The 24,970-nt window shown below is 40.0% G+C and overlaps 1 protein-coding gene across 2 annotated transcripts in view; it reads right to left on the bottom strand.

The window, feature by feature from the left end:
* LOC149942918 (basement membrane-specific heparan sulfate proteoglycan core protein-like) overlaps positions 1–24,970 on the bottom strand; it is a 99,311-nt gene that overhangs the window by 49,782 nt on the left and 24,559 nt on the right. For both annotated transcript variants that reach the window (XM_090177250.1, XM_090177249.1), the window contains exons 2-3: positions 23,959–24,258; positions 21,179–21,390 (exon numbers count right to left, since the gene is read on the bottom strand). In XM_090177250.1, the coding sequence (XP_090033376.1) occupies positions 21,179–21,390; positions 23,959–24,258 (512 nt within the window). The remainder of the gene's footprint in view (positions 1–21,178; positions 21,391–23,958; positions 24,259–24,970) is intronic.

Genomic DNA, 24,970 nt, shown 5'->3' with positions numbered 1-24,970 from the left:
GTCCGCGAGGGCCTAAACCATGTCCGAGGGGACACGCACGCCCGCGGTTCGACAAGTATTCCCTCTCACCCCACGTGAAAGTGACACTGGCGTGTGACCCCTATTCCTTCGAGACGGTTTGTCTGCAACATCGCCGCGAATCTATCTCTCGTAGCCCTTTCTTCGCTTTGGCCGTTAGCTTACAGTATACAACAACAAACCTCTTTCTCCTATCTCTCTCTCTCTCTCTCTCTATGCGTCTAATCTTCCGTCTTATCGTAGTCGTTCCACCTTGCGCGTCCCCTTTTATAATTCCGCCCGGACTTAGCATTGATACTAGGCTTAACGCGCCTGTCCCGGAGTTCTTGCGAATAGACTGGTATACGTCGGCCACCTCCCGAAGTCCCCTTAAAAGGTTAATTATACGCTCGGAATAACGACCTCGAAGCCCGCGCGTCTGAAGCGTAAAACTTGCCTTCTCTCCTTGTCTTTCTTCCGCCTGTATACGTAGCTTATATACGAGGTACACGCTTCCAGACCCTTATAAGTTCCTCGGGGGGATTTCGAAGACCTTGTTCGGGGTTTAGGCGACGAAATTGTTTTAAGTTCCTTCCGCCGTATCGTCGGTGTGTTGTAGATACTAAGTAGGTTTTATCTGCCCTGAAAGATAGTATCATTCTTCATCGCTCGTTTTCAAAAAGGAATTCACCGAAGAGAACGGTGGACTGACGGAGTGGGTGTGGGGGAGGGATCTTCCAGGGTGCAGGACGCATCCATCCTTCTCCGGGCGAGTCTCGACTGGCCCGCGACTCTATTGATTAACTTCCGCGAGTCCGCGACCGATAATCGTTTCTCGGGCGAACGCTGCCTCTCGTCCTTCTCCGCTTTCTAAAATATCAAACGGATACAATGGCCGTATTTATGGTTGGGCTCCGCTTCATCGACTTCCGCGAGGGAGATAAAAGTGGGTGGGCCGAGTCCAAACTGATCTTCTTACGAGAATAACGAGCGCGTCTTATAGCGGGCGAGGAGGAATCTCTTCCTAAAAGAGCCATAACGAGCCTGATCGAGGGACTAGGCTAATAAGATCTATCCTCTAATCCAATTAAATCGACGGTTTGGGTTACTTTACGGGTGACCCCATTTGGTATATACGGAGGAAAGGGCGAAAGGTTCGCGTGTTAGAACGCGCCTAAGAGCTCCCGAGACTGGCAAACGCGTGTAGCTAAAGAGATCGGCGTCGTATACCAGCGTCTTCCCCGCTTCGAAAGGAATTCTCATAGGCCATCCTCGATTCTTAAGCGAAACGCGTATAAGAGAGGATCTAGCCGCGCTCTATGGCAGAGCGATAAAGCCGCGACTCTCCGACTCCTATTGATGTTTGTGATCCTGTATAGATTATAATGGGGAATGGTTGGGAGGAGAACGGCTGGAGAGACGGGCCGTAGTCGCGGCAGCCTCGCTAAGAAGAGGGAACGGAGTTTGGAGATTGACGAAACCTTTTTGCGCAACTGCGAAACCGGCATTCCGGTATATACGAGGCAAAAAATGAGAACGAGAAAGCCACGGGCTAGAATGTCCGAGGGAGGGATGGAAGACATTGTATTCCGAATAGGCATCTCGGCTTTGGCCACGATCCAGTTTTGGGATAAGAATGAAAAAGAAAGAAGCGGACAGAGTGAGAGAGAGGAAAAAAGGTTGAAGGGGAATATTACCCAGTCGAATAGGGTAGAAAGGCTTAGCCTTCTCAGAAGGGGGATACGGATGAGAGGCGACCGAAGCGGGCTAGATATAGAGGCGTCTACGTTCGAACGGAGGATTGCACATTTCACGCGCCCGGAGCACCCGACTGGGACCCCTCTCTTTCCTTTAACTCTGGTTAGAACCGTTTCTTTATCGTCTTTGTATTAGGAGGATAGAGATGGAATGAAAGGGATAAAAGATAGAAAAGGTTTTTTTAAAGAATGGCGAACGCCGCCGCCGCTTCGATCCTCGCCGGGCGCTGGAAAGCGAGCGTCTACGTATAGAGATATAAAGTCTATACAGCGAGCGCGATCTCTATAATGGTTGCCGCTCGATTATCCGAGTGAAATAATAGGCGATTTTTCGCCGCCGATTCCGATTGGGGAGGACGTGTCGGAATTTTATGGTACACTCTCGAGAGGGCCACCCTCGCTCGTTCGCCTTCCTCTCCACTTCTCCGCCGCCGAGCAGGAGGACCAAAAAGAGAGGCCCGGCATAGAATGGCTTTCGCGGAAAAGCGCGCCGGTCGATCCCGACAACGGTCGAAAGTAAAGGCGATTTGAAGCGAGGAATTTTCGGTCGCGGTCTAACAAACGCATTCGAATAGAGCGAGTCCGCCCCTGATGCCACTGCCCCGCCTTCCATTCTCTCTCTCTCTCTTTCTCTCCGCCGTGAAATGAGCCTTTGAAAAAGACTTTTCCTCGATCTAATAATACGTAAACCGCGGCTTTAAAGTGGACTTGGGGGCCCGCCTAAGAACGATTTGCGCCCTCCTTTCGGGAAGGAATGTTTTAAAGAATGCTCTAGTGTCTCGAATAATTCGCTTATTTACTATTTTGAATTCTTCAAATTCTAGTAATCGAAGGGAAGAATGTTGTTTACTGATAATTTCCAACGTCCAATTTTTTCGAAGTTCGAAATTATAGCCATTTTTAAGAAAGCCAATTGGATAACGATGGTTGATAAAAATCTTTTTCAAATTCAAATTCGGTTTATTTTTAGAACTGCTTAATACGTTTCAAGGCTCTCGCGTCTACCTATTTGTTTCACTTCGAATACATGGACAAGATTTTAAATCGATTTGGGTTGACGCTTCTTAATTTGGCCAAAGACTTTGGCTTCACTTTGAAATGTAAACGACCAAACTCGGTCTGTTTGTAAGAAGTGTATTTTTATACGGAAAAGGTCTATCCTTAAGCCAGAACTTTTCCAGTTACAACTGCGCAGTGGCCTTTAGGTTGCTCCTTAAGAATTCGCGCAATTATTTTAAATTTAGTAGCCTCGAAACTAGGTCAAGTCTAGAAAGCTTCTTTCCACTTTCCAACGTCTCTCTGGCAACGTATTCGTATATACGTTTATAGAGTGGTAAAGTTAGACATCTTTCGGATATAGTTTGACCTACTTTTTTTGCTCGCCGGGGGCTCCCAAATTTCGCTAACGCGCGCGGGGATTTAAACTTCCAAACAGTTGGCACATTTATTTCAGTTAAGGACAGGGGCAGTTTTACGCAACGGATTACGGTCGAGGGTGAGCGCGGAAGCTAATCCCACTTAAAACGAAACTTAGAAGCCACGCGGATAATCATTTGTCTTCACGAGGTCATTTTCAACGCGTTTTTAAGTGTCGAAATTCCCCGGAGAAACGAAAGACATTCATTTCCATGGTGACGAAATAATTAAAGCCGTGGACAGTCTTTGCATATTTTCTAAGGTGCGCATTTTTTCGCTTTTCTACTCTAGAGAGAAGGAGGCGTTGGCCGGCAAGCCCACGCTGTTATCAAATATCCGGACTAATAAAGCGAGGAAATTTCATTATCTTAGCGTAGTCTCCTTTGTCCGTAAGTGCGAGAGTGGCGTCGCCGGCAGTTGACCGCGGAGGAAAAAAGAGAGATTCCAATTGCGCGACCACGACTAATAAATGACGTTGACTATACTAAGCCTTTTCGTGCCAACGAACCTGCTTCCAAAGACCAGATAAACAGCTATTTATACGTTTTTTAGGAGATTAAATAAACATTAATTAATGAGGTAAGGGTATTGGCCGAAGGCAAGTTCGACTACATTTTTTAAGCGGCGGTATGATTACTTTAACTAATTGCACAGGCAGATTTCAAAAATCGATTGACCTGAAAATGTTTTAAAACAATTTTCTGAAAGTGGCGACCTCTGACCCGAAGGGATAAGAGCGGTGTAAAGTTACCGGTGACGCTTACTATTGCACCACAGTGAGTCATCTAAGATTTGTTGGCGGGCTTTTTTCCCCAGCCAATTATGTAGGAGACCAGTTGGTAAATATATAATTATTATAAAGAGTATTTTACAGTTTGACTCTCGTAGATGGTTCGAACATGAGCCAAAAATTCCCAGTCTTCACACGCTATAAACTTCACGTCTTTAAACGTTTGCGTAAAAATGTCATTAATTCTGACATTCAATCGCGAAACTCAAAATTAACAATAGATCCATTTAGAAAGTCAGTGGATGAAAATTTCGATTCCTCTAACTCGCGAAGACGCATTTACGTCGCATCCTAATGTCGTTTTTCCTTAAGCTTGGGAAAGTGGGAAAGAAGATGACGGAACAGACGACGTAAGAGAAGTTCGTATTCGCGAGATAGGGAGCACGTGACTCTCCCACATTGAGCGGGTAGAGGTGCTCTTAATTAAAATGGTGGATCAGCTTGACGCATTTATATTTTAATTCCACCACAATGGGGAAAGCCCTACGTCTTCGAAGCCTGTGCGAAGTTGGCGGAGGGGCAGGTTATTACTTCGCTATAAACTATTCTCTTCAGGATTTAATTTGCCAAACAAGCGCTTTATTAATAATAAATGAAGTGGTTTCGGCGTATAAGCTCTCTTTCAACGGAAAGTTCGTGAGGTCGAACGCAACGTTTACATAATTGAGCAGTTGAAACACCACGCGTTTAAACTCGTGCTTTTCTACTCAAGCCCCATCCTCGCGTTACCTAGTAGCCTTACCAAAAACCTCAGAAATCCGCTTCCGCTCTAGGATTTTTACTTTGTGCATCGATCTCTTTCAAAAAGATCTTTTCCGCTTCTAAATTATCCATTTTTAGAGGTTATCCCAATTTTAATGTGGGAAAGAATTTTCAGGTTTATTTCTGGCCAAAAATATAGGTCTTAACGCTTTTTTAAGGCGTACAGCGTGCTGCTTAAACTTTAAACTAAACAAAAAAAGAACTTCGCTTCGCAGTCTTAAAAAGCATTTGTACCTATATCTTTAGTTATCGCCTTAGGTGAACAGAAATAGTTTTTTGGAAGATAATAGTTTCAAATGCGTATTCGAAATATTTTATTACGTTTTGAAATTTTCTAATACGGAATTTATAAATTTACACAACACAAACACAACACTCACACTCATCGCATCATAAACACGAATTTGAATTTAGGCGATTTAAAAAAAATAAACCCTTTTCCAATATTCTACACTTTGCCCCGGTACAGCGAACTACAAACAAACAGACACAGTGATTGGGAACATAGTTCCCTCGTAGGGGTAAAAAAGCTAAACCCTAACAAATTTAAGGTAATGATAAGACTTAATAAATACTCGGACCAATAGGTCTTAGAGTCCAAAATTTAATTAAAATAGGCAGAATTTCCAGCGGTAGACAGGTTTCGCCCTAGTTGGAGCTCATTAGTACCGCTCAAGGAATCTGGTTTGCGACTAAAGCAAATAGAGAAGCTAAGGCTAAACTAAAAAATTGCAAAACGTGTTTTAATTTTATTCTCGAACACCTATTGGTTAGAATTTTTCGTAAGTTAGGGTTTACCTTTGTTTTGCCCTCTTTTCATTATGAACGTTTCTACGTTTTCGCGTAATTTAACTGCATTCTAGTATATAGGTGGTTTTTATTAACCTTAAATTTTAAATAACAACCACGTTTAATTGCCGAAACTTTAACTACACTCAAGTCCCGCTTTTACATTTTAAAGCTTAAATAAAATCTCGCGCATCGTTCTCCTTCTCTCTCATTTAACTATATGAACGGTGAAGAGATTTTCGGATCAGATTTGCACGTAACAGCGGTTGGCCCCCAAAACATAATTTTTAGGCTTTCCAACTCAGCCGCGAAGAGAAGGAACCTGCATGCTAGTTTTGGTTAAACTTCGCTCACCTTCCCTCTTTTACCCTATAGGCTATAGTCCTCTCCCGAGTCGAGAAGCGAAGCTGGTGTTTGTATACACCTTTCCAAGAGAAAGGGAAGAGGGGAGAGACGGGTGTAACCAGGATCTTTATCTTGTTAGTAGTGGGTGAGGACTCGGGAGATGGAGTGATGGTGGAACGAAGAGAGAGAGAAACGAACAGAAATCAATTCGCGCGAATTCGAGATAAAACTGCAGCCATTCCCTATTACCGCCAAAAGCGTTGATTCTATTTCGTTTGAAACTAGCCGCGGAGAACGGCGATCTGATTAGAGAGGCTGAGAGTGCGACTCCCAAAACGTGAGTTGGCTTTGAAAAGTTGATTGCCCCTCCACCGCCACCGCGACGGACTTTAAATATAGTGACGGCGGACACAATAATACGAGGACACTCTTACGAAAGTGCGCGGGAGGACTCCTTATTAAAAACGAAAATGCGAGCCACGAGGACAACCGCGTGTTCCATTCGCTCTCGTTCACTACAGTCTTTTATCGCGTCCTCGGAGAAGGGAGGAATGGTTGGCGCGGACCCCGGGGAGATGGTCGGGGAATTTGATAGAAGTGGTAAAGACTGTGGAGAGGTGGAGGAGGGTGTATATTCATTAGGGATCCAGCACGCGCGGGCCGAAGATTACCGGAGCCGCCGAATATTATTGGCGTCCTCGAGTCAAGATTGCGTGTTCCAGGCCAATAGCGTCGAGATGGGACTTTCTCCCAAATCGCGTGTAATCTCCATAAGCAAAGCTATTTTTTTCTCGCGCGCTCTCGAGAGTTGTACCTTCTCCCCTTCACCCCCAACTCTCTCTCTCTCTCTCTCTCTCTCTCTCTCTCTCGCCCTCTGACAGCGATAAAACGTTAAATTTGGTACGCGTTATTTCTCATTTAGCGGAGCGAGAAACGTCAGCGACATTATACGTTTTGTGTAGGAACGATAGCATTAAGTCCAGGCGAAGGGATCGGGCGTTTTCTCTGGCCGCTTTTAATCAGAACGGGTCACGCCATTTTGAATGATCTCCGAAACAGAAAGAACCACCGTCGCGACGAGTGTTCTCGGGAATTGCCATTCGTGCGTGAGTTTTGTTTTTATTGCCAGTAATGCTAATTTAGACATTATATTTCAATGGAATGCCTAGCTTTTTGAATGTTCTTTAACCATTAGACTGTTAAATCTCGAAATCTGTTCATCGCGTGCTCCGCGACCATTTATTTGGAATGCGTCAGACGCTGCTTTCTTTCGTCGGTCTGCCTGTCCAGTTACGTTTTGCCCGTTTCCTCTTTTGGAACGGTTTTCGTTTCTTTAGCCGTTTCACCGGAGAAGAATATCAAGAAACGAATATCAAAAATGAGATTGCGAAAATAGGTTTAGCTGCCAAGGCTAATTTCCACCTTCTAATTATAGCACCGCGCTAATTAGAAACTTAATTGAATAGAGTCAAAGGTGAACTAACTATGTAGCAAAATGATGTTAAAGATCAACTTTATACAAATGAAGTACAATAAGTATGTTGGAGAGACTATGCGACCAGTCCTAACGCGAATTAAAGAACATCAACGCGCAATAATTAACCGCGACCCTCACAATAGCCTAGCACATCATACAATAAACTCCGGTCACATTATAAATTTCAACAACAAATCAATTTTACACACCGAGAAACATAATTTCAAACGTAAATTAGTAGAAAAAATTTTGATTAAAAAATTACTCAATTTAAACTTAGATAAAGACGGTGATATATCTCCTATTTGGGATATCGATAATATTGACGTAGTCTCTCCAACTACATCTTCATAAACTTAATTGTTGTAATTCTAAAAAAATTTATTTGTTAAAAATATTGTTAGATTTATACTTTATGTCACTACTCTGTATACAAATTTACCTAGAAACATGACGTCATTTAACCAACTGATAATATTTATAAATACCCGTGTTCTTATTAATCCCACTACACTTGACAAAGGACTTCGTTAAGTCCGAAACGTTGTGTCTTAACGCTGATGTCTTTTTTCATCACGTTTCGTATTTTGTATGTTTATTTTTAAAATGTTTTAAAATTATTAAAGTATTTTCTAAATAGTACAATCAATCTCATGAGTTGTCCGTAATAAATTCATATATTTTTATTTAATATAGTGAGACTTCGAAATTTGTTACGGATACATTTTATTACAAACAAGTCAAACGAACCAACTATATTAGTAATTCCTTTCTGATATATATAAATGGTTTATGTCCATATATTGCTTAATTGACTTGCCACACGGATATTACAAATTTAAAGTAACTTACGCCTTGCACTTTATTTCGGACACAATTATGTTTGAAATATTAGGATTTTACTTTTAAAGTATTTCAAATACAAATATTTTATTGTGAAGTCAATATTGATTTGAGATATTCGAAGGCCTAGTCTTCATGCGACTTATAGCCCACTTTTACAAATAAATGTACTCAAAAGATTTTTAACTTAAAAAATATATTAATTTAACAACTGTTAATAATTTTTATCCAAAAGAAAAGAAAAGAGAAAAAAATTAAACACAGACAAAAATTTAAAAAATGTAGACACAAGAATTAGAATTTAGAAGTCAACTTGTGGCAATTAGCGTGGCTAATTTTACCCTTAATGATCTACGAACATAGCATTTACATATTTTTTAACATCTGTAAAAGTACCCCCAATTGTTTAAGTAGTCACAATATCGCCATATTAGACTAAACAGTGACTAATAGTTTCTTTCGCAGATTATTTAAATGGGTAAAAATGTTGTTTATAAATAAATATGTAATAAATACCGGTAATGCACGTATTAAAATGGGTATAAATATTTTTATGACAATATAAAAGAGGGTTTCAATAAATTTAAAGATTTTATGTATTAACTGTATTTAAAATCTAATGATGTAATACAGAGTCTAGGACAGATTGTTAAATACACCATTGACGTACACCACAATTTCGTTCTGAAATATCAGCTTCTACAGCACCGGTCATTAAGAAAACTGGGCCACCCGCGAATTAACCCTATAGTGAATAGATTTCCCGCCATTACGAACGACCTCGTGAAACGGTAAACTCGTCATTAGTCTCGGTAATACGCGATCCGACAGAGAAGGAGAGAAAAGAGGGTAAAGACACATTAACCTTATTTACATGATTCATGAATATATTCTCCTTTCTAATATATGAATTTTTCCCCCATAAATATTTGAGCTTCTCCCAAAGGTAAGGGAGGACCAGTATTGGACCTTTTTAAAGTCCAGCCTTCGTTTATAAGGAGAGACCAGGGCCGAAAAAGGGACATTGAAAAAAACGGTTCTTTCCAGGAATGAAGATAAGAAACTCAAAAATTGGATTTGAAATTTAAATTGCCCTATAAATTTACGTGTAAGAGCCCCGCGTCGAGAAAGAAAATGTTTGTCGTATCTAGTATGGCAATGGCCGCGCACGACCCCGTTTAAAAAAATTGAATGGCCAAAATGGGAAAGCTTTTGCCCGCTTGATAAGGTCTGTCTCCCATTTTATATATTTTCATCCTATCCACTTTATAAGTCTGAAAAACTCTTTTTTTTTCCCGGAATTTGCTAAATTAGGCGACCTGGTTTCGGCCTTTATTATCAAGGCGATCGTTATTTTTAAATCGAAAGCTTCCCAGAAACCTAACGTGGGTGGAAAAGACCAATCACAGTGTAACGGTACTTCCGAAGGTCTTGATCACTGAGAGATTAGGGCTCACGCCATCATCCGCTTAGAGATGAAAATTTCGCTACACGGAACAATTTTATTATTTCTTCACTCGTGAAAATCTATTTAACGTTTGTTGACAGAAATACCATATTAAATAAAAGTGGCCCAACCCCAAATATTCATCGTCGGGCTAACGCCGGGTCATAACGGGTCGAGTTAAGCTCAGTAGCGGCGCTAAGGTTTTTTCACAGGTGGGCTAATTATTTTGTGGCCCCTAAGAATTTTGTGACCCTTAGCGGGAACCTTGTATTGACCATATTTCGAAAAAGTGGTGAAATCGAAAAAACCCAAAATTTTCCAGGAAGCGAGAAGAGCAAGGTCGTTTTATTGTTGCGGCTCTCGTCGCGTTTTACTGACCTTGTATCTGACCTTGAGGGGACACGTGCATTCCTGGGATATTACCCTAAATTCCCATAAGCCCCTTTCTTTTCAACTTTCTCTCAATTACCGCTACCTTCCTCCCGAATCTATATGTTTATGGTCTACTAACTTTTTGAGTAAACCAATTGATTTTGAAAGATTTTTTCCAGAAAAACGTTTCTTCGCAATAAAACAAATTTCTAGAGATAATGAAAATTCATAAATTAAAATATGTGGAATCTTAATTATGAATATGTGGCCCTTTTAATATAAATATGTGGCCCCTCTCAGAAATGCAGGGGGGCTAAAGCCCACTTCAGCCCACCCTTAGCGCCGCTATACTGGTTAAGCTGTCGGAGAGTTTCGTCACGGCACGCTAAGATGACTTAAAACGAATGTTTATTTTTCGCCGTCGCAGGGCCTAAACAATGATCTCCGGTTAAGTTTCTAAAGCAGACTCTCCTTTCAGCCGTATATGAGGGGAATCGGTTGACGGAGAATCACCTGATCCGAGAGTTCAGAGAGACAGATGAAAGTAGATATGGTGGGGGAAGTGCTAGAGAGATAAACGTTTAGGGGCCAAAGATGGACCTTTGTGCTCTCACCTTTAGCCATTTTTCGGCCGAAATGAAGAAAAAACCAGCTCTTTAATGTGAAGAAATACCTTTCTGACATCAGTGGAAATTTTCAAAAATTACTTTAAAAATTCACTTTAATCCCCACAAGTCGGTTGAATTAATGAAAATCGGGAGTTTTGTTTGAGAGATTGAAAGGGATCGAGCTTAGTAAAAGATTGATAAAGATCAAGAAAAGTAAAAGTAAATCAGGGGCTGGGGCTCGCGTAGGATTGTTAAAAAAATTAGCTTTTTAAAAGATTGATAAGGATCAAAGTAAATCAGGGGGCTAGGGCTCGCGTAGGATTGGTAAAAAAATAGCTTTTTAATACGGTCTACCTTAGGAATGTCGGGGCTATTTAATTTTATTTAATTTAGTTTTCACTCGAAGATCTATTTGGTCCGAGATTCGCGTCTTTTTGTTTACTCGAAGATCTATTGGTACGAACTATTTGTAAGTTTTTAAAATTCTTCAAATTTCTTTAGAGTTTAGCTCTTTCATCCTTTTTCATTGTGGACTTTTCTTTTTATTCGCTTTTTTTATCATAATTAGTGGGCGTTCTTCGAAGACTTTTTTGTTGCTTGAATAAAATCCTCTCTCTTTAAGCTTCTAATCCTTTCGTAGCTCACGACCAAATATTTTTGGTTACCTGATTAGCTTGGCAGCGGAAGAAGCCAACTGCAATCTATACTCAAGTCAAACCAAATCAACTAAGTTTTCTTGTAGGCTACTTTTAATTTAACATAAGTAACATAGTAGACATAAATATGACACTTCTTATTCTCACAACGCTAAGTTCTCTAATAATGGGCTGTTTCACCAATGACAATTTAAATCCTTATGTGGCTAAGGACTGACAAAGCAACTGACTATAGAATTTACGATTATATGTGTTATTTTCAACTTATTCGGCAAAAATTCGCCAGCAAAGAGATAAAGAAGGGGTGCGTTTCCGGTTACGCGACTTCCGATTACGCAATCACTATACGATAGACTGTCATTAACTTATGGTTATTATGTTACTTATGTTTTTACTAAATAGCCTAAAACGCAATAAAATTCCGTTAGACCGAAATGTTGGTTTTCACTAAGGCAATTTGCAGCACCGGCAAGCGGCGACACGAAAAATTATTTAGTTCTAATAAAAATAATAAACGTTGGCACTCACCGGAGCAGAGATATTTCAAACCAGGTTAAATACGATTTCTTCCTGAACTCTCAATATTGTGGCGTAAAACCAGCCTTTATTTATATTTAATCAGCTAAGCTAATACTCAAGGCATCTAGCGACTTATAATGCCTTTAAACAGGTGGCCGGGTTACAATATACGGTCAATGGAGGTAAGTGTGAAAAGGGGTTAAGTGTGATCAGCCCCCATTATTTCCCCAAATATTATTATAATAAAATATTTGATGAATATATAATGAAATATACTTAATTATACAAATTTTGTGTTAATTTAAATTAAATTAAGTTTTTAAAACTTTTAGTTGAAAAACGTGTTACTCTTCTACCAAAAGGAAAGTTCTGTAACGTCTTTCCTAACTGGCAAACCGGTTTCATATTTTGGTATTTTGTAGTCTGTTTATCTTTTTACTTGCTGGGAATAATTTGAGGTTTTCAAAATTGGGGGTAAGTGTGATCAGTTAATCAATGTTAAATTTTGGTAAAATAATTTATGGTTTATAAGACAACTTTTTATAATTTTCTTGTTATAAACTTACTAAAAAGGAAAGGTTAAGCATTTGGGTACTTTAGTTTAAAAGTATATTATTTTAGAGCTACGAAAAAAATTAAGCTTTATTAGGACACCATATTTATTCTCTGTATGTAATAGGCCTGTCTATAAAGCCATTACGCTTGCCGAACTTGTTTTAATGTATCGCTTTCGTCACGAGATACGTAGGAGTTCAGTTCAGTTTAGGTGGTTAGATCTTTATAACAAGTCGGCCCAGCCGTAATATCAGTTCCACATCAGTGTATTCGAGTGGGCAAACCCATACACCCTTAGTAGACACAGGTAGGCAAACTAATACAAAAACTGTTGAGGCTACGTGATTTCTTATCGTTTGATATATAAATTGCCATCCTAAGTTAAAGAGTGGGTGCCGCCCACCCTCAGGATACCTGGGTGGGCAAACCAATTTAAAAGCTGTTGAGGCCATGTGATTTCCTATCGTTTGATATATAATTTACCATCCTATGTTAAAGAGTGGCCACCGCCCACCCTCAGGATACGCGGCTGGGCAAACCAATACAAAGGCTGTTGAGGCAATGTGATTTCCTATCTTTTGATATATAATTTACCATCCTATGTTTAAGAGTGGCCACCGCCCACCCTCAAGATACGCGGGTGGGCAAACCAATACAAAAGCTGTTGAGGCCATGTGATTTCCTATCGTTTGATACATAATTTACCATCCTATGTTAAAGAGTGGCCACCGCCCACCCTCAGGATACGCGGCTGGGCAAACCAATACAAAGGCTGTTGAGGCAATGTGATTTCCTATCTTTTGATATATAATTTACCATCCTATGATTAAGAGTGGCCACCGCTAACCCTCAAGATACGCGGGTGGGCAAACCAATACAAAAGCTGTTGAGGCCATGTGATTTCCTATCGTTTGATACATAATTTACCATCCTATGTTAAAGAGTGGCCACCGCCCACCCTCAGGATACGCGGCTGGGCAAACCAATACAAAAGCTGTTGAGGCAATGTGATTTCCTATCTTTTGATATATAATTTACTATCCTATGTTTAAGAGTGGCCACCGCCCAACCTCAAGATACGTGGGTGGGCAAACTGATACAAAAGCTGTTCAGGCCATGTGATTTTATATTATCTCGGTGATTAAATTAGTATTTTCTTAGAGCAGATATTTAATATGGATTATTAACAACTGCATAAATCATATTATTGCAAGAATGTATTTATGTACTAAGAATATGGCAAGACGGAGATTCTGTCCCCATGGTCGCATACTTTTCAGCTTAAGGGCCTGTTGCCAAAGCCCTAGCCAAAGTGCTAGCCCATTGAACTTAACATGTTTGATTCTAGCAAAGCAGACTTTTGCAACACGCCCTAAGTTCGACTGCTTTGGATTTTTTGGTCTCACTCTTTCAAGTAGACGATAGCGTAGACGATCCAATCTTTTACTTTTATTGTTCTATGAGACCAAATTGTTTTTTTCGATCACTCTCCCTTTAAGGGGGTTGGTCGGAGGGGGCGGAAATTAACGGCACTGCGTGCGCGTCAAAGAGCTCTATCGAATGAGACCAACTTGTTTTTTTCGGTCACTTTCCCTTTAAGGGGGTTGTTCGGAGGGGGCGGAAATTAACGGCACTGCGTGCGCGTCAAAGAGCTCTATCGAATGAGACCAACTTGTTTTTTTCGGTCACTTTCCCTTTAAGGGGGTTGTTCGGAGGGGGCGGAAATTAACGGTACTGCGTGCGCGTCAAAGAGCTCTATCGAATGAGACCAACTTGTTTTTTTCGGTCACTTTCCCTTTAAGGGGGCTGTTCGGAGGGGGCGGAATTTAACGGCACTGCGTGCGCGTCAAAGAGCTCTATCGAATGAGACCAACTTGTTTTTTTCGGTCACTTTCTCTTTAAGGGGGTTGTTCGGAAGGGGCGGAAATTAACGGCACTGCGTGCGCGTCAAAGAGACCAAATCTCTGGACCAACTATACAAACTATACAAGTTCTCCAAGAAGGCGATAATATTATTTTGTGCCACGTATAAACGAGTTCGATAAGAAAGTGCCACACTTATTTATTGCCTCTGACCATACACGGTTTCGATAAGAAAGTGCCACACTTATTTATTACTTCTGACCATACACGGTTTCGATAAGAAAGTGCCACACTTATTTGTTACTTCTGACCATACACGGTTTCGATAAGAAAGTGCCACACTTATTTATTACTTCTGACCATACACGTTATCGATAAGGGGGTCGAAATTGGGGCGGGGGGAGGCGAAGGTGGAGGTTAACTTGACCCTAAAACGCCGTAAATATACGTAAAATAACCCGGAAAAAGGAACGGGAATTGCGACAACTTAACTTGACAAATCCCCCCCGCGTTGCAAAGAAATACTACAAGTTCCGAGAAAAGTTTGTACAGAGCGGTGTGGCTCGGTTGGTAGAGGCATCGGTTTTTGGAGATTACGCGGCCCGCAGCTATCTGTGTTCGAGTCTCGGTTAGGCCACTAATACAAATTATATTAATAAATTATTTTTCGCAGCTCCATCTGCCGTGTTGTTGCTTTCCACGCCAAACAAACAACAAACAACACTTAACGACATTCCGTCCATAGCAATAGTCCCACTTCGATATATATATCTCGATGTGAAACTAAAAAGGGCGACTCGTCGAATTTTAATTGGCTATCCTAGTGAAACGTCACTTCTACGTCACGAGTGATGCGCCCGATACATCTAAACAAGAAGGCCAATGTTACTTTAGAGAAAGGCCTATTTCATTCCGATTGGTCAAGGATTCCACGTGATCACAATTACCCCACCCCCCTATCATACTTGCCCCGCTTTTGGGGGGTAAGGGTTATCAGTAACAGAGTTAAATTAAATAATTATTATTTAAATAACTATTTATTTGATATTATATTTAATTGCGTAGTTATGTAGGATAAAGTGGCCATATTTATGGTACCAATTCTTAAGAGGGTGCAATTTTTAGTTTAGGATTAATTTCAAGTAAACTCCCAAAAAATATTTTGATCACACTTTCTTCCATTGACCTTACTAATTAATTGGTCAACCTACGCATCTCACACTTTTTGTAGGTCGCAAAAGCGCGATAATTTTTCACATGAGGGCTAACGATTTGGCTTTCTCCAATGGGATTATTCGTATTTTTTAATGTCATCTGCTGTAATGTTTCTTATATGAAATTTAGAAATAAGGTATAACCTATAAAAATTATTTATGTCCACTATTTCCATAAAATAGGGATGCACCGATATGGGTACAGCCGATATATGGGCCGGCCGATATATCGGCTAATCGTGGCCGATAATATCGGCCGATATTATCGGCCTAGGATAGCCGATATATCGGCCGATATTAACAAAGTTACCTATCACAATATTATGCTTTTTTGTTTACTCTCGTAACCACCTGTTAAAAAATGATATGATCTATGGCTTTTGGAGTCTAAAAACCACTTTTGATTCCTGACCGTTTTGGACGCGAATAATTATTTCCTACAACAGCGATCAACTGGCCTTTTTAAAAGGAAATGTAAGGTTGTGGCAATAAATGTTTTCCATTAATTAGTTAGTTGAGTATCGCCTTTTTTTAAAGTTTTTCCTGAAAATATTTTTCTAATACCAGAAGTATCGGCTAATATCGGCCTCGCTTAAGCCGATATTGGCCGATACCGATATTTGAAAAATTAGCCGATATATCGGCCGATATATCGGTGCATCCCTACCATAAAAGCAATATTATATGGTAAGCAGACTTCGATGTTCCGGGGACATTGACGTATTTCATTGTTTGAATGACAAGTAGTTTTATATCTCAAACAAATTGTGCACGCAAAAATCTGTCACCTAACCGAAAAAAGTTGCGTGTTGAGACACCAAAAAGTGAACCAACATTTGCTGTTCACACTTCTTAATTCATTGCCAATTAGATAGATAGTCATGTTTGGTGGCCAAACAAGTGGGCCTTTAAAAGTTTTATAGTCTGAACGCCCCTTAACTATTTACTCCATAATACAAATTCATTGGTCATAGCAAAGGACAACCAAAATACGTTTGTTGAGTTCTCTAAATTAAATCCATTATACATTTAAGTTGTAAATATTAACGTCTTCAGTCTATAATAAGTCTCGCATAAAGGAAATATTCCCATCGAAAATGACAAGGGGGTTTTACCTTTCAGTCTTAAGATGGCAAAATTAGTGTCACGGTAATTTCTACAGCTAATTTACATTCTCTTATTAGGGACTTGAACTTTGTCCATACTATTGTATAGACTAGGCTTGACAGCTTTAATTTTGCTATACATTTCGAATTCATTGTTCACGGAGTGGGATCTTGTTTGTTTGCTGTTGTACTCAAATTTACGAATCCATTAGGAAACTTAATTGTGATATTTTAATGTCTGTACACTTTCCATATTAAGGCAATTGAATTGTATTCGCTTTAAAATAAGAATTTTTTCCTGAAAATCTCACAGAACCGTAGGATCATGTTTATTAGGTTAAGCAGCGCCTGTATTATATTTAAAGGGAAATGCAGAGTGGTTTGAGAGCTCTGCCAACTTTTATTGCGTAAAAATCTTGTTTTGACTAAGGTTAGTTAAATTTCTGTACCGATGTAATTTTATCAGAAACTCGGCAGGTTGTATAAGGTCGGCTCATGGGCCAAATAATGATAAATCCAGGACATGACTCTGGTACCTTCTCACGTACTAAATCGGTCGTCCACCAAAAGTAACAGGCGGCCATTTTAGTAGGTGGAGAAAAGGAGCAAATAAAAAAAAATTGGGAGCAAAATCAAGCAGAAATTTCCGGTTTCCCGAACGCCATCTAGTGTTGCTTAAGTCGGAACTCGGAAATAAGTGGCGGTTGTTATTCAAAAATCCTGCCATATTGGCCTCTCAGTTTTAGATTAATTTTAACCATTCTAGGAAAGTATTATATATTTATATATATTATACTAATTATGAACTTAGTACGTATAAAAATAGTTACTTACATTTATAACCACACTATATATGATAACTGTAAATAAATATTCCGGGATATTTACTACGACGACCACGTGTATTATTTTTGAAAACTGCCCCTAAAAAATATGCCCCCAAAATGACGTAGGTCCGCGATCGCGCGCTTTTCCCAATAGGGGGTAATAGTGGTCGGGTGTTAGCGCTATTGGACGGGTTTTTCGCATAGAGTCATGTCCTGGATTTATCATTATTTGGCCCATGGTCGGCTCCATTAAGTTAGCCCCCCCAAGTAAGCAATTTTAAAATTAGCTAGTGCACCTTATTGCACCCATCATGCACCGTAGTGCACCACCAAAAATATTTTATGCACCATCGGGGAAAGGCGGGAAATTCAAAAATCAAAGTGGGGGCTAAGTTAACGACAGCCCCCCATATTCGATTTTGATAATAATAAAGTACCTAATCTATTGCACCAAGAGTGCACTATCGTGCACCACCAACATATTTTATTGCACCGTCAAGAAAGGGGTGAAATTTAAAAAAAACATAAAATGACCGTAATATCTAATATTCGGTATTGATAAAAACAACAAGTCCAATCGAATGCACCAATGATACACCAGCATGCACCAGCAATTTTTTTATTGCACCGTCAAAAAATGCGGGAAATTTAAAAAAAATCTTAAATAATTCATGTGGGGGGCTAAGTTAACGACAGCCCCCCCCCCACTTTTGATTTCGATAATTTAAACCTGCCTAATCGATTGCACGAACGATGCACTACCGTGCACCGCAGAGATTTCTCATTGCACCATACCCCTTTATGAGTACCAACAAAAGTTTACGTTTTAGGGGGCTCAATTTTGGCTGAGATTACACTTTTAAATCATTAGGTACCGTAGGTTTTCCAGATTCGTCGTGACTAATTATAAAACCCACATTTGAACCTTCGATATGATGATACCATTTTGAACGCCAGGATTAATTTACCAGAATTAAAAAAATGTTTTTCCGTTATACAGGAGCAGGGCCGGATCCTGGGCCCATAGGCAGATAAGGAGTTTGGGTCCCCTTTTCACGCGCTGCATTTACTCTTATCCCTGGAACTAGGCAGCTAGGCTGTGCCTGAATTTCCAACAATCTACGACTAAATACGCGATAATTATGCAACATTGCGATTTAAGGCTGCGTCCGTAAACTGCCAGGCATAAATTTTGGTAATTTTAAATCAAAGTCTTCTACCTAGGAATTTCTACAATATAAATTACGATTGATATTATAGATTTATGTCTTTGAATACAGTTCTTACGGTCACTGGAGGGCCCCTTCCAAGGATGGGCCCCTAGGCCATGGCCTATAGTTGGCGTATAGTTGGCCTAGGCGGAAATACGGCACTGTACAGGAGCAGCAACTGTTTGGTCAAGAATTGCATTTTGACATCGAAACATTAGTTTAAATCGGATTGAAGTAATGTTCACGTTAAAAAGTTGATTACCTCTGAATTAAATTCTAATTAATTCCGCTCTTAAGCCCACATAAAAGAAAGCCATACCGTGACGTTTCACAGTTGTCTCAACTGACGGGTCACCTCCGACTAACGACTAAATAAATAATGATTTTCAGATTTTAGTAGGCGTCATAACGAAGCTCGAGACCTATAAACTCTCGTCATTAAGAGACGAGGGCGGGGGGGGGGGTGTCTTTGTTTTACTCGCTAATGACTTCGGGGAGGTTGGAACATAGGGAGCGACAGTCTAATATAAAACCTCTTTCGTGGGAATTTATCAGGAAGGCCGCCTAGCGAAGAGAAGAAAAGCGGCGACGGAGAGTGTGAGTTATTTATAATAAACAGTTTTTAGCTTCGTACCCGTACCACTTCTATCTCGGGCGCGTTGTTAATGACCGGTACTTAGCGACAAAATGGGGGATGGTGATGCGCTGGAGGTAAGAAGAATATAGAGGGCTCGATTTTTGAATACATTATTACAATCAACGCGCGGGAGATGGCGTTAAAGAAGTAAATCCCCGACAAATTTATTAAGCCGGGGATATTCTTCGGTGGCCCTTCAATAAGCTCACATTTCCCCCGCTACGAATTTTAATATCTATTGTACGTAGAAAAAAATCGATAAATTGATTCAATCGGCGTTTTTTTTTGTTGTTGTTGCTACGTCAGAAGAAGACGCTTCGGGTGCATTGTTGAGCGGCCGCTCTTCACGGGGCCTTATTGAAAGACACCTTTATGGCCGTGTGAAGTGTATCTCCGCTACCGGGGCGCGGAGCATTATTCAAGGAAAAAGGGTAATAAAAATAAGTGATATCCATTTTTGTTCCCCCTCCCCGCACCTTTCCACCATTTTTACGGCCTTTGTCGATGCCCGATACGAAACTTTCTTACCTGATGGCTATCGGAGAATATATGTATTTTTAGATATTTTCTTAGTATTATGGCCAGGTCTATTTTTCATCTCAATAGACGCTTTGATTCGCTGCGCGGAGACCTCGTTTGTAGGCGTAAATTTTGTTGATTTTTTGTTGAGAGCTATACTGCTTTTTTTCCCGCTCTTTCTTCTCCCGGGCGGATGCCGCTAGATAATCAACTTTTCCACCATTCGCGCGCGGGCTATCTTTACGGAACGTAAGAACTGGAGCGAGCCTCTATTTTATTCGCGCTTCAAAGGAAAACAGAAATGCTTGTTTTAAAAGTTATACCTACCGCCGGGTTTCCTATAAAGGTTTTATTTTTGTAATAAACTTACCACGCGGACTAAAGCGCGTAAGTAGGGCACGTACGCTGTAGCTTAGACGGGGGCATTTTAATAACAGCGCTGTTTACTCAGTTTACGCCATTGGAACGACTTTGTTACTAAGAAGGTTAATGTTATTTATATTGATTTAGTATTTTTTTATAACCTAAAAGATGGAATTTTTATTAATGGTACCATCATTTTATAGTTGTTTATTGTGATAAAAATTTGTGAATTAAATTTCGTTAGTTTCAGGATTACTGTACAAATTGACTCGAAATAGAGCTAAATCAGTTTCCATAGTTTCAGATAAGTTTCGATAATTTTTTAATTTTGGTCCTTTTTGCGCTTGACATAATTCAATATGATCTGCTTTAGAATTAAGATATTGGTCAGATAAATCAATATTTAATTATTTTTTGTGTAAAACTATCTTTACATCACACGAAAAGTTTTCTTAATTAAATGGCTGCATATTAATTGATAATTCACTAATTAACTTGATCAAAACCCTAATATTTTGAGAAATTTAATTTTTTACAGCTTAATGGGCGCGTCAATGACTGACAAATCAAAGCCCATTTTGGAGACTGTGCTACCAAAAAAGAAAATACAAACAATACCCGGCAGCGCGTCTCTGGTTTTTGTAGACAGTGAAGGAACTACGTTATTGACCAAGATAGGTTTTAAATATTTTTTCAACCTCAGTGGTTCGAATCAAACCAACCAAATTCAAACTGCGAAACTGATAATAACTGTATACTGTAATACATGACATTTTATTCAGGAGCTATCATTTAAGTTAATAAATAGACGGGTTATGATGAAATATATAAAATTGAGGAAATGTTATGATAATAAATATAAACAACTTTTTAATCATAACATTTCCCCCCTTTTAACATAAATCGTCCCGATTTAAATTTTTTATCATAACAATATGTAAGTATATACGCAAACTGTGTTGGAAATCGCTATTGACTGAGGGCCAATGGTGATTTCAAACGCAACTATAGCTACAAATTCCGCTCTTTGGAATGTCAAGCGGACATTAGACTTCAGTTTCAAATCATCCGTGTTATACGGAGGAATGTCAAAAAGGGAACGTACCGTTTTGTCGCCCAAGTTCCTGACGATGCAGTGAAGGTAAGCGGTGAGCCCTAGCTGAGAGGTGACGTTTCTGGACGTGGCGTTGTCAAAAGAGGGTACGATGTAGGGTCCGGCGCTCCACGGGACGGCTGCCATCGGATTGGGGGACGTCGTATCCGTCCTCATTTTACCCTTTTCCTCTTCCGACTTCTTCTCGTTGCCCGTATCCAAATCTGTCGGCGAGGTCCAAAATGCGCCACAGAAACGGTCGCCATCATCCGAATTGAAAGGGTACAACCCGGCCGAGGCCCGAATGCAGTTAGAGACGGATGGAAAGAGAGATGGTAAAGGGGCAAAGGAGTAAAAAGAGAGAAAAGAGTTAAGGCACTGCCCACCAAGTTTCAGGAAATCTCCTTAAAAGCTTTTGAAATATAGGTTTTCCGGTTTCTAACAGGAAATGTCTTAGGAAATGCCTGGCAAAGGCTTCACGCGAATATTTCAGCGCTTGTGAAAAATGTATTCGCGAGCAACGTCCCCAAAAGACACTTTTTACGTTTTCCAGCGACAAGGAAAAAAGGTCGCGTGGAACTTGGGTTCGATTTTAGGTCGTGTCCCCTTCAAATGGCCAGCAATGCTTTATCACTTACAAGCTGGTCGGGCCCCTCTCAGAACTAAACTTGTAAAATTTAAACTTTATTCAATAAAAATCTCCATAAAAAGTTTGACTATCTAAAAATAAATTGGTAAAAATTAACATTTTATTGAAAGATATAAATTGTATTTATTTATTTATTTGAAAAAATATCTGCAAAGCCAAGAAGCTGACCTGTGCGCGGAAAAACAGAATACAAAAGTAAAATATAATTCTGGGAAATATTGAATTAATATTTTACCAGCACATTTCTCGATCGTTTCCGTTTCAAATTCTTGCCCTTTCCGCAACGCGAAGAAAATGTAATATTATCTTCTCCCTGAACATCAGTGTACTACAGGTTGAACACTTCTACAGGCGTGGGTCTATATTTGACCTATTTCTCTCGCTATACGTCTTACGTAGTCAAACTTGGAACACACCGTCGTATTGGATAGTCAACAACTCCCCTGGGGGATTAGGGGGGATTAAATACTAACTCGATCTATAAAAGAATAACCATAAGACGAACGAGACAAATTTTTAAAGTGATTCAATTATCAGAAATTAAACTAAGTGCTTCTCTCTTTCTAGCACGCCATCAATAAAACATAAATAGCAAAAGAGTCTCAAACGTAAGGATAAATTTAGTCCTTTTTAGATCGATAAAGAACTATTTAATTCGTAAGAACATATTCCGCTCCATCTTTAGCTCTTTAAAGGATGGGCCGGCTTTGCAAAAAAAAGTGCGGACAAGAAAACTAAATATTCCATTTTCATTTTATTAAGAGAAAAATTTCCCCTTTTAATTCTCCTCCCTAAACTCCCCAGAATTTTTCAAATCTTAAATGACGCGAACTTTATTCCTAGATGGTGGCAAATACGGGGCGAGGAAGAGGATATCGTCGACTCCTCTTCTCCCAAGCAAAAAAAAAATCGACAGCTCTAACGAAATTAAACTTATTTCAGCCTTACCCTCCTCTTTCAGTAACTCCCCATGTTCCGAACGCGCTAGACGACGTATGGAAAAAATTAAACGCTTCAAATGAAATGCAAATAATATATAAGAGAGCTTTCCAACGAAATTTTAAATTTTTCCTAAATCCGAGCAAAAGGAAGGGAGAGAATTTAGGAAGCACTCGGATGGGATGCTGCGAAAAGGGAAAAAGGCTGTAAGATGTTTTAAGGAGAGAGAGAGAGAGACAGCGATGGAGAGGCGTTGGATGGGCTCGCTCGTGGCTAGCGTTTATAGCGACATTACCCGATAGTCGGGAGGTACCTTCGCGCGCGAAGGTTTTACCCTATACTTTCCATTGACTGCGACGTTTGGCGCGTTGTTGGGCAGTTCCGGGAGAGCCCTAACTCAAAATCGCGTATTTGGACTGCGCCCATTTCCTAAGCCGATCATTAAAGCGAGAAAAGAAACGAATCTCTTTTGGAGGGACTCTTCGTCAGTGAAGCGTGCCAGATCTAATTTCACGGGCCAATGCTTTTTCAAGGGGTTCCCGAAGAAGGCCGAGCGGGGAAGCCTGATTCACCGTTGTTTTAGGAATATCCAGTAATTTCTCCCGCGCTAGAGCCTCTCCTACTCATCCTTTGCCTTATCCACTTTTCATTGTGACTTCACTGACTCGCTCGCTTCGTAAGCTTTCCTAATATCGTCATACGCGTTTTATACACGCTAGAGCCATAACTGAACCCGAGCTACGAGTAGCTTCAACCAGCGACGCTTTTTTCTCTCCGAGCTCATATTTTGCTTTCTCGTTGCATTTATGGCGCTTTATAGCTCCAGTTTGAAGCCTAATAAAAGCTTTATGAATATTAAAATTTAAAAACTTGCGAGCGTGCCCTTCTTCATTTTCTCGCTTTAAGTCCCTTTTCGGTATTCTTTGAAGATGCCTGGGCTTAGATTTCTAGGGCTTTTTGGAAAATCGGATATTTGAATTTCAAAGGATGGCGCTTCGATCTTCCTATTAATTTTAATCTTACTTTATTCAGGGAGGTAGTTCGGTGTTGTTTACGCGTAGTGCGGTGCGTACTAGTGAAGTTAAAATAAAAACAATAATCAGCTAGGCTAATACCCAAGGCACCACCTTAACCCTAGGTCATCGAGAGACTTTTAAGTAGTTACGTTCTATTGGCTTTTGGCACAAAAATGGACGCGTCTTACCTAGAACGTGAACGAAGACACTGGCGCTTTCGGCGTTGGACGGACTGCAGGTGTAATTCCCCGCGTCCTGCTTCTGCGCCAATTTGATGGAAAGTCTACTGACGATTGTGTTGTCGGCGAGCGACTTTTGAGTGGCGATTTCACCCCGGGGGTAATCGTAGTTCATCATCTGGGTTTCGTGATACCAGAAGACGAAGTCCGGTGGTTCCGACATTTGAGCAATGACGCAAGTCAGGTTAAGAGTCGCTCCTTTCTTCACCGCCCACTCAGACCCTTCGTCGATTGTGGTTTTTGTTGTTACTGAAAATGGTAAATCAACAAAAAATAGTCGATTATGGTTTACAAAGTAATGAGATAGTTTAAAATATATAAAATAGTCGTGTTGCATGGTGGCCCATTGAAAGATAATTCCTCCTATATATTTCCGTAAAATAATGTTCCTCATGATAAGACCGTGTTTCGTGGGCCCCAGACACTTTAAAAACCACGGTCATAATAGAGCTTAATCCTCAGTTTAAGTAGGTTTGTATTCCAGTTTTGACTAATGAAATTAAGAGAGAATCGCTATGTTAACATGTTTCAAGCGATAGTGTGAACGTGGCTAAAATCTTCAAAATGGAATAACGGTGTTGGTTGGTGGTATTCCAGGTGTGTATTTGGGTATGATTTCATTTATTTCGCTGTTTTTATTCTTTTATATTACGTCAAGATGCTCGTGCTAGATAGAGATTTACAATAGAGTTTGATATTTCACATTAGGCGGGGATATACCTAAGGCGTCGAATTCGGGGGGGGGGGAGATAAACCTTGATTTTGACAATTTTATCCTAATTTTAACGAGTCACTTGCCGAAATGTTTATTCGAATTTCTTTTGGAAAAAACTTTGGTTCCTAAAAAAGAGACACCCCCCACACCAGGTTCGATTTAAAAATAGAATTATTATAGTTTTCCGTCAGGAAATTTCGATATCAGCTTTTTGTATAAATTCGTATTATTCAAAATTTTCTCAAC

This window comes from Leiobunum rupestre, chromosome 6 (assembly GCF_980474605.1).
Source record: "Leiobunum rupestre chromosome 6, qqLeiRupe1.1.hap1, whole genome shotgun sequence".
In the NCBI taxonomy this organism is placed as follows: domain Eukaryota; kingdom Metazoa; phylum Arthropoda; class Arachnida; order Opiliones; family Sclerosomatidae; genus Leiobunum; species Leiobunum rupestre.
This window is presented reverse-complemented; position numbering and strand designations above follow the sequence as displayed.